This window comes from Eutrigla gurnardus, assembly GCF_963514095.1.
Source record: "Eutrigla gurnardus genome assembly, chromosome: 13".
Classification (NCBI taxonomy): domain Eukaryota; kingdom Metazoa; phylum Chordata; class Actinopteri; order Perciformes; family Triglidae; genus Eutrigla; species Eutrigla gurnardus.
Genome location: NC_139936.1, coordinates 11440957 through 11451538, shown reverse-complemented (window position 1 = coordinate 11451538; position 10582 = coordinate 11440957). Strand labels below are relative to the sequence as shown.

At 43.2% G+C, this 10582-nt stretch overlaps 1 protein-coding gene across 1 annotated transcript in view; it reads right to left on the bottom strand.

Annotated features, from left to right (window-relative positions):
- Positions 1-1257: 1257 nt before the first annotated feature.
- Positions 1258-10582, bottom strand: part of aopep (aminopeptidase O (putative)) — a gene marked incomplete at its 3' end in the record, with an annotated part of 32106 nt that continues 22781 nt past the window's right edge. The window contains exons 9-13 of the mRNA XM_084025708.1: positions 5283-5385; positions 5068-5175; positions 4480-4523; positions 1521-1581; positions 1258-1272 (exon numbers count right to left, since the gene is read on the bottom strand). Coding sequence (XP_083881834.1) covers positions 1258-1272; positions 1521-1581; positions 4480-4523; positions 5068-5175; positions 5283-5385 — 331 coding nt within the window. The remainder of the gene's footprint in view (positions 1273-1520; positions 1582-4479; positions 4524-5067; positions 5176-5282; positions 5386-10582) is intronic.

Sequence of the window (10582 nt, the reverse complement as noted above, 5' to 3'; positions counted from 1 at the left end):
GGTCTAAAATAGGCCAGCACTGGCCTTCCCACTCCACATCTCTTACAGTGAATGTCATTGTTTATTATTAGGCCAAACCATTTCCTGCCTTTCTCCAATTCGAGCACATTGTCCAGCGATGGATGGGTGGCAGAGAGACTTCTAAAATGCGTTTGTGTCTCGTGTACATAATACACAAGCACTTGTGCATTTGTAAAAGGTTTCAATCGATCCGGCTGATCTTATTAGCTGGTGACTGGCACATCAAACACACGGGGAGAAAAAAAAAAAGCTTCTGCAAGAACACTCGAGCCGTCAACCAATCGGGTGCGAGAAAATAGCAGTCCCTCAACGCCGTCCTTCCCGCCCTCGAAGGCCCCTGAAAGGCTCCAGTTACATCATCACATAATCTAGAAGGTGAAGGTTCCCAGACGGCAACAAGAGTACAGACACACACAGATGCACATACACACAGTGGTAATTAAGATCAGTTACCATGGAGATGGGAGAATTGAAGAAGCTGTTAAAGTGGATTGATTGTGGGAATGCGTGTGTGTGTGTGTGTGTGTGTGTGTGTGTGTGTGTGTGTGTGTGGCCTTGCAATCCTAGTATCTATAACCGTGGGTCTTTCTCAATTAGAGGGCAGAGGCAGAGCAGCGCTGCTCACCTTGTCAACACACAGTTACAGTGTTGCAACAACGGGGATGATAATGATTCGGCAGCATGTAATACAGCGGTAGCTCTTTCAAGAACTAAACAGGATGATGCCCAACACGTCAACATCAAGATGTCATCATGAAATGGATTTTTGTGAAATCCATTTGAAAAACTTTCTTCCGAGTTTAACGACAAATACGGCGTCATCAGCGTCATCATCATCATCATCATCATCATCGTCTAGCTGTTTCAAAACACCTCCTGGCTAAAAGTCACAGGTCATTTAAGCTGCAGTATTTATATACTGAAAGTGATGTTCTTCAATTATGAGACATAATTGCCATTATGAGAGCATCATTACACCACGATTTACAGCTGGCGAATTGTGAGACAAGTGCTGGGCCACTCCTGTCATCCGAGAGCAAAATGCTAAGAGCACACAAACAAGAAAAGTTCCTACTTGGAACACGGCTGGCTTTGAACTGGATCCGAAACGCAACATCTAAAACTACACTGAAGTCTCGTCGATGAAATGATCTCAAAACCATATAAGTCGGTGTATGATTCTCAGCATGTGGCTTTATTGAGCCAATCAGGCTGCGGTTGTTGCAGTGAAGCCAATCAGGTGGTTGAATGCTGTCACGGTTGTCAAAATTACCACCGGAACAACGAACAAGGTTGCATTTTATGGCAACAATACCGGAGAGAACAGAAAAATAAAAGTGAAGCTGTGTTGATGTGTCATCAACCAGTTCAATAACTCAATACCCCCAAAACAACAGCAAATATATACAATAAAGCAACATTATCTGTACAAATCTAAATTATTAAAATAAATAAAAAAACAGCAGATAGAACGCAGATAGAAGCACGACTATTCATACCTTTGGAATTCCAGGCCGATCAAGCCAGTCAGCATAAATAGCATCGAGGGTGAGGCCTTTTCTGGAACACAATGGCACAACTGTTAGTATTATTCCTATTATTATAGCTATGACTGTTATTGCCCAACACAACTTATGAAAACAGGTCTCTGGGAAAATATGATTGGGCCCATTGAGGACTTGAGGTTTCGGCCAACACCTTAAACAAAAGGAGGGGCACACCCACTCTCCTATATGAGGAAAAGCAAACAGGCATGCACACACAATGCACTGGGTCTATAAGTATGCATGCATAGAAAGAAAATGTACACAATCATGGCTGAGGAGAGGCTAAAGTGGATGATGTGCACATGAAAACGGTCAAACACCATACACAGACGACACACGCAATAACAGAGCGGGTTTGCAAAGACAAACATTTCCATGCAAACAAACCCTCCACGAGCAGTCTGATGTTTGTAGTGTATACGTTATACACACTCTCACCCATCATCAATCCTTCTTGCCTGTGCTTCAGGGAAAATTCCACACTTGGCAAGTCTGAAGCAATTACTGTATAAAAATCTGTGATGTTCAGCCCATTAACAGCATTATTTTGTAATGACAAGCTTTAATTTACATCTTTGTAAACCCATTTCCCTCTCAGCGATGCTCTTCTAACTGAAGCTCAATTTATGAACATGGTCCTCCTTAAATAATGCTTTTAAATAGCTTGAATTTATTTGATGCTATCCCAGAAAGTGAGTATAAATACAACCACATGTGCAAACGTGTGTCGTGCCCACTGACAAGCAGGTCATTTAAAAGTCCTGAGCCAGTGCAACCCAGCAGGACTCTCTAATTATCAAACTGAAAGACTGAAAAAAATGTGTTTACATGATTTTAGAACAGCATAAACGCTGGATTTTTTTAGGTTGTTTTCCATGACATTGTCATAGCCACAAATATCTGTTAATAATACGATTGCCTTTGACTTTAATGCTCATTAAATGCCAAAAAGAAAGGGTGTCGTAAAGACGTGAGGGCCATTTGAGGACATCTAATGCTGTACACTGCCAGCAACAAAGCAGCAAAACGGTCAAGCCTGGCTGGCTACATTGTCGGGGAGTCACCATTAAAGTGTTGCTCAAGCGCTTGTTGGTGTAGTTATGTCGTTAAATAGCACTGGGAACCGGCTAATGGCTTTTTTTTTTTTTAAATGGAACAGAACAGGACGAAACAAAAGCATACGATTGGTTGACGATTTACCACCTCACTGGAATGCAGAAAACAGCTGACGTGTTGAGTGTTGACACTCTACAGTCAACACTTTGACTTGTAGAGTGTGACGAGTGTGAGTTTGCTGTGTCACTCGTAGTGTGAACGTCAAGCTCATCAGCTCTACATTGTCAGACTTGGATCAACTTGCATCATTCAAAGGGTACTTCATATGCCTATGTGGAGCGGAGAGTCTGTGTCAAACTTCATGGTAATCCTTCCAAAACATGTTGAGATATTTAATTTCTGACCATAGTGTTGGACTAACAAGCTGGAAGACAGCCTGAGCTGTCTGTTGCGCTGAGCCAAACGGCTGCTAGTGGGGCAAAAAAATGATTTAGAGAATCTAGCATTTTGTTGCAAGGTCAAAGCTGTGCTCCTTGCTTCCACACACCCGTAAAGTCTGAGTCTTACTGCATCATTTCCTATTGTATATTTGCTGGTAACTGGCAGGTGGAGAGTGGGCCTTCAGTAAATTGAAGCTCATAAAATCTGGTCATATTACGCTGTGCACTAGGAGACGTAATAATCCCCTTAAAGCACCAATTTGCCCAGAGAGAGGACATTAGAAATGTGATCAGCGATTTCACCGCAAGGTAATTTCAGCTCTTGGCATGTGGAGTTGATCCATACAGAGAAAATAAAGACTCCACATCTGCCACATGAACAGCAAGACACCATACGGTAGGATTACATGGTATTATCTGAGCACAGTTTTCTCAAACCAAAGGTCAGTGCAGTCAATGCACCACATGACCTGTCTAATACTGTTCATATGGTTATTCACCTTAATGGTGATGGATGAGAGTGACGGCTATGCCTGGAAAACAGTATTTTCTTGGTCGCAAAAATCAATGAATGCAGTGATTTTTTATTTATTTTTTTTAAATGTGGGTTTACAGTTTTTATGTTTAGTCCTATAAATATTTATTCCCCATTTGTTTTGCGGGACGGGCAGGATACGTGACCCTGCACCCCACACAAAGAGCGGCCATGCCCCTGAACGGCGAGTGTCTATTCTTATCCCGGACCTTCTAGCAGGTTGTTTACTGAAAGAGGCATCGGATCAAAAATATTGACTGTCCCCAACTCCCCCCTGTTTCATTCAATCAATCTGTGCTAGTACAGCAGCGAACAATCCGCATGACAGAGAAGGCAAAAAGGACAACATGCAGAGCAGACAATGAGAAGGGTGAGAAAAGAAGAGGGGAAAAGTTGGGAAAACAAAGTGAACCGACAGACGGGGAGGAATGGAGGCAGGCAGAGGAAGAGGTTAATGAGGCAATCAGGAGAAATAGAGAACTGAATGATTAAGCAAGGGTGGAGAGGGAGAGAGAGAAAATTAGAAAGGAGGAGAGCAGGACGAGCAGTTATCCCTTTACATTTCAATTAATATGAGAGTGGATGAGACTTCTCTCTTAACGGGATTGATTTTAGAAGCTTTTGCTGGTCATGTTTCCACAGCAGTGCCAAACCAGTACATGCTAACAAGTCACATCTGTGGAGATGGAAAAAAAAAAAAACTGCTAACGCTAAATTCAAAGAGAGGCTTGATGAATAACATGTCCTCAATTTGTCTGGAAACTGGAAACCAGGCTACCGATAGTTGAGCCCAGCCCAAAGTGGTTTTAATACATATAGACATTTCCGTTTCATTATTCATGAATCACGCTGTAAGCATTATTCATAGCCACTTACGTACCTCTCCATGTCGGGAAAGGTAATCAGCAGCATTCGTAGGAAATCCTGTCAAAAAAAGAGAAAAAAAGAGACAGAATGGAAGTATTTAGGGAGGTGTGGGAGGAAGAAAAAAAGAAAGAGAAAGGCATACCTGATCTTAAGTGAAGAGTGCAAGGTTAAACAGTGTTTATGTTCCATCCATTATTTAGAGGGAAGACTCAGCCTGTCGCTGAAGAAACGGGAGCCAGGTGGAGCACATCACGTAGCACACACACACACGGACACACACGTACAAACACACCGACTTCCAGGTGTGATCACTCAGCTCCGTGGGCCCCAGCAGAATAAACACAACGTGGCTGAGCTGACGTTCGGCCGTCAGTCTGAAACACCGCTGGAGCATTTTCAGCTATAGTAACACAGTGGCAATCAAGCTTACATCAGCCTCCAATTAATTTAGGGAAATAACATTGTGCCTCAGAGACGGGTCGTATTAAAACAGTTCAAATCTGAGCGCAGGTTTTATTAACAGCCTCTCAAGTAGCTGGAAGTCAACAAACGGAATTCTTCATTAAGTTAATCAGGTTTTCCCCCCGCACCGCGGCCTCACCTGAGACAAAATGAGTTGCCCGTGGTATTTCTTCACAAATAACCTGAAAAAGTCGATGAATTGTTGCTCTCCCACTTGACTGGCCAAGAACCTGAGGAGGAAGTAACCCTGGAAAAAGAATTAGACAAATAAAGGCAACGAAACCAGAAAATACAGTGCCATTCCAAGCAGAGTGGGCAACCAAATCCCCCCCTTCTTCCCCACATTTATCTCACCTTGAGGTAGTGGACTTGCATGAAGGTTTTATCAGGGTTGAGGGCATGTTTAACCATCGAGGAACCAGACTCACTGACCTCACCAGTGTTCTCCATGTTAGGTCTACAGAGAGGACAAACAGAGCAGATAAACAAAAAAAAAAAAAAAGAAAAGATAAGAGAAGTTATGGACACACACAGAAAAAAGATGTTCATCAGGATGGTGCACAAGAAAATGACACAAAGCAGCAAAACAAAAACAGAGCTGCGCGGAGCATTTTTAATCGCAGGTAAACCTCAATTTCTACAGAGCCCTGTCAGCAACACTGAATCCAGCCACTCAGCAACAATTCAACACATTGCCAAGTTGCCATATTTTATCCAAGCAGGCTGGAAATCAAGCTGCAGATTTACAACGGCATGCTATACTGTTTATATGACCTCACAGTGCTGCGCTCTGACTTTACAGCCCATGACTCACTGGGTGAACATATAACACTTCCACACACACAAAAAAAAAGCTCTCCTGTCTGCGGGCACAAAAGAGGCACGCTGTAGGTTTCCCTTTCCCCGTCACACGGATACAAATCATCCCCTCAACCTCCATAAACACACATAAGGCCAATAAAAGCCAAACAAACACCGCGTTGACGTGGGATGCTGTGCAATGATAGTTTCAGTTAGGTGGTATTGATCAGGCTGAGCAGATTAACTCAGTGTGCCAATAGGAAGGCCTTGAAGGATCACCCTCCTGCCAAGTCGATACGCCAGGCGCCTGGCCCACCAATCAATACACCCTTCATCACTGGCTAGCACTTTTCCACAGGGCCGCTTCATGACAGGGTCAGACACACACACACATGAACACACACACGGAGACCAAAAAAACCCCATCCAAAATCTAATTCATATATGATGTAAAACCTCAAAGCTCGAATCTTTCCAGTTAGGGTTCACTTGTTCTGTGAGACACACGTTGGGCAAATATATGATCTATTTGAGTCTTTGTCCAGACAGGCTGAGCAGAGAAGCAGAATAAAGTAGATTACGGTCAAGACAGGAGGAGGCGGTGGTGCGGGAGAAATCGAGGACAGGAGATAGACGGGAAGGCTCGGTTTGCTCACTGACTTGAGAGAGGATGTTTTCCCCGAAACTTCTGAACTCGACTGGACGTTTGTTGGATTTTAATCATGGAAAGGAGGTTGTGGTCTGGGAGGAACCATGAGTATGTCATACTCATATAAAAACTGTGTGTGGAAAAAACACAGATGACCTGAGATTTGTAAAACACATGTCAAACCTGCATTGTAAAATCTACTATCTTAGTTGCTGCAAAATGGCACTTTTATTTATTTTCTCATGGCAACAACATCTCCACCCCTCCCCTTTTTTTTTTATCATGGAGTTGTTTTTTTAACTTGCTCTCCGTCCAGTCTCCTGCCTGTAGTGCCCATGTCTGTCTGTTACGGCTGATAAGATGAAATAGACTTTTTTGAGACAGCAGGACGTGCTGTGTCTCTGGGAAATTGTGTGTGTGTGTGTGTGTGTGTGTGTGTGTGTGTGTGTGTGTGTGTGTGTGTGTGTGTGTGTGTGTGTGTGTGTGTGTGTGTGTGCGTGTGTGCCTGTGCATGTGTGTGTGTGTGTGTGTCTGTGTGTGTGTGTGTGTGTGTGTGCGTGTGTGTGTGTCTCAGACAGAGACGTACAGAGAGAAAGAAGGACTGGACCAAGAGACAAAAACAATGACGGAACACGTATTTCCAGGAGAGAAAATGTGTCGGGTTCCCTCCGTCAGAGATACTGGCGGAACAGTGCGGAGAGGAAAAGTGTTGATCCATCACTGACATGTTACACAAAGGAACTCCACCCTTCCCACTGTCCAGACCAAGGATGTATGGATGTGTAAATCTCTGTCTTTGCCCGTCTCTCTTTGTCGGAGATGATTTACTAGAGCTTTAAGAGGAATCGCTGCTCGCTGCCTTGGAGAATCACACAATAGCTCAATGTATTGCAGAATAAATGGTGCTATTATCTGACTCGTAGGCCATGTGTGGGAGAGGGAGGGTGTTTGCCTGTGTGTGTGTGTGTGTGTGTGTGTGTGTGTGTGTGTGTGTGTGTGTGTGTGTGTGTGTGTAGCCGTGCATACACCTGGGTGTGTCTGAGATTGAGAGACAGAAAGAGCGGGAGGAAATCAGGAGCCATTACTGACAGAACTTAATGCAAAAACGCACACGCACGCACGCACGCACGCACACACACGCAGGTTTATAGCTCTGTGAGCCATATCCTGACAAATTACACTGGCTTGACTGTGGAAACCGGATAAGGTAGAGCAGCGCTCCCAGCAGCCCCGTGAATCAGCGGGGAGAATGGCGTCTGGCCCAGGCTGCCCTAAATATAACTCATCTGAAATGGGCTGATAAACACTGGCCACTGGGGCCCCTGCTGGATCAGGGGGTGTCAATTGTGACCCAGTGAACTTGGAAAAGCACAATCTGCCATTTAGCCTTTATATGTGTGCTTGTGTGTGTGTACCAGCGAGGTTTAGTGTATCTCTCTGTACATCCCACTGCACTTCCTTTTCCCCTTCACCAGAACCTCTCTCTGATATTTCTCTTTGGGTAGTTTGTGTTCATTCATATTATATTTCCCCACGGTTGTAATGCTAAGCATTGAAGCCACATCAGGACTTGGACATACAGCCAGTCTAGCCCACATCAAAAAAAAAGTAGCATGGCCGGTTCCCAACTTTTGAGTAAACCATGAACTTAAGCCCCATTTCCACAACGCCGTCCAGCTCAGGTCTATTCATTACACATGAGAGTGCTTATTTTAGCATTTCCATTAAACAAAATTGTGGAAGGTACCACTCCCCTTCTTGGTCTGTTTTAAAATAGCTGGAATTTTATCCCATTTGACCCAGATTTGTAAAAAAAAAAAAAAATTGCAGCTCGCAAAAACTATTCGCACATACGGCTTACAATTGGTGAAGTTGCTCTGTTTAGTTGCTGTTGAAAGGTTCAGCGAGTGTCTTGTTGAAGATGATGTCATGGCAAGTTCATGCATCAATGTAACAGCAATCTACACCGAAGGGGTAGTATCTTCAGTGGAAGCACAGCATAGAGAAAAGACCTTGGTAACTAAAGTGAGTGGAATCGAGCAGTCGTTACCACACAGGGGACTTATGGTTTCAGTTGCATGTGACCTTCCAATGTCCCTTGGGTTTAACTAAGGTTTAAGTCTGGGAGATATAGTTGGAATAAACACCAAAATGATAATAATATTTATCCTGATACAGTACCAATATATATCATTGTACGGTAAACATTTGCACATACAAAACATATCACACACCAGCAAAACACCCCTTGAACTGAGATGGAATTACAAGCTCCTCCCATAGACCATGAGATGTGGTTAAAAGCTACTCAGTGCACCTGAACATTGACAAATATTGGACAGACAAAATATCATATAATATCAATATAATTCTGACTCTTATTTCTCATGCCAGACAAAACCATCGATAACTGATTTTGTTAGATTTTCATTAAAGTTCACTTCAAAACATGATTTTTTTTGACAATTTCATAGTCATTTCTTATAATAATAATTTCCTGAGGGGGTTCCTGGAAAGAACCATGTAAATTATTACTAAACATAGGGGAAACAGGAATATTCTAGAAAGCACTGCTCCCCATTGAATCCATGTAAATATCCAGTCATTATTCATTTATTATTGGCAACTGCATTCTTCGTATTTGTTGAATTGTATGCTTGCCTGTAGGCACATTTCATAGTTTTGCATTTTCAGACGAAGTGCTGTGCACTGAAAGACTCTCAAGGTTACACGGCAGTTAATTGGATATAATTGAACGCTGACTCTATTTCCCCTATAATAAGTATCAAATTACATAATTCTTCCCGTAAAACTTCTTGGAAAATGATTCATAAATTGCAAAAACCCATAATAAAGTGTTACCCATGGCAGGGGCATATCGATGCTCGAGAAGCTGTTGCAGAGTAAAAGCTGTAACTGACTCGCAGAGTGTATGCAGTCATTATGATAATGTGCGAGCAGGATTCCTTTATGCCTCAACATGCTTTACCGTTGCATCCCCCATCCAAGAAAGCAGTTGGTGCCTTCAGCAATTACGTGTCTTTCCGATACTTATGTGTTTCAATGCAACACAATCAGTCACAATGTCTGCATCCATGCGTACGGACATGTATGCCTGTGTGTTTGTGTGAGTGCATGTGTTGTTTGCATTTTTCAGATGTTAGTTTTGCGTTGTTGACTTAACCCCGTCAGGTGCGGGGAAACCTAATCCTGATCCTCCTAATCACCCGTGTCTGCCTCATAGGGGAACACCCTGATCGACTGCAGGACAGACACAGCTTTCAAGTGCACGTTTAACCCTTTCGCTCACACACAGCTTCCTATTTCAAGATATACTCTGTGTCACAACATATCATTCCACCCTGCCTTCCACAACCTACACTGCAGGTTATCAGCATGTCAGTATGCAAAGAGCTCCAGATGTCCAAATGCACCCCTTTTAACCCGCTATTATTAACACTGAAGCTTTTCACTAACGCGGACTAGATTGACTTGAATTCGATTAATATATAAGTGTTTCCATTGTGTGATGACAACGCACTATTAGTGAAGTGACATAGTTAGAAGTTAGTGCCAAGCAGAAGTGCCACGAAATCAATAACGCATCGATTTGCTGCCATGCTCTGCATGGTCCCTTACAAGCGTGAATGTCAATAGCCCACTGTGCTACAAGTGTCATCTCCAGTGAAGGGGCTTATTTATTTTTTTGTTTTGTTCAAAGAAAGTGCTACAATATCAAAAGGCAGTACATTTCCACCCTTAAACAGTTAACTGGAGTTTACACCTATAATCCCCTGATGACACTGGGCTTCCATCCTGGATAAAACCAACAGGGTGTGGGACCCACATTGTCAGGATCAGATGAAGAGTGTTGTGTGTACTTGCTGTGCGCTCTGTGTGCAGAATGTTTCTAAGACACGACAGTACACCTGGATATACTTGCCACACCTGCCACACCTGTACCCCTGGAATGCATATAACCTCGTGCTCACGTGTGTGTCTGCACGTGCAGACGCTAACAAAAGCTCTCCGAGTGTGTGAAAAAAAAGAACCTCAAGCACTGACAACACAGTAACGTAATTAAGTCGCTGCATTCACTGACTGACTGGCTGTGAGAAGACCTTGCCTCCCCCGTGTTGAACTTAGGGTGGCTCCTGAATTTTAGGGATAAAAACTACATTGGAGTAGATTATCAGCATTTGGG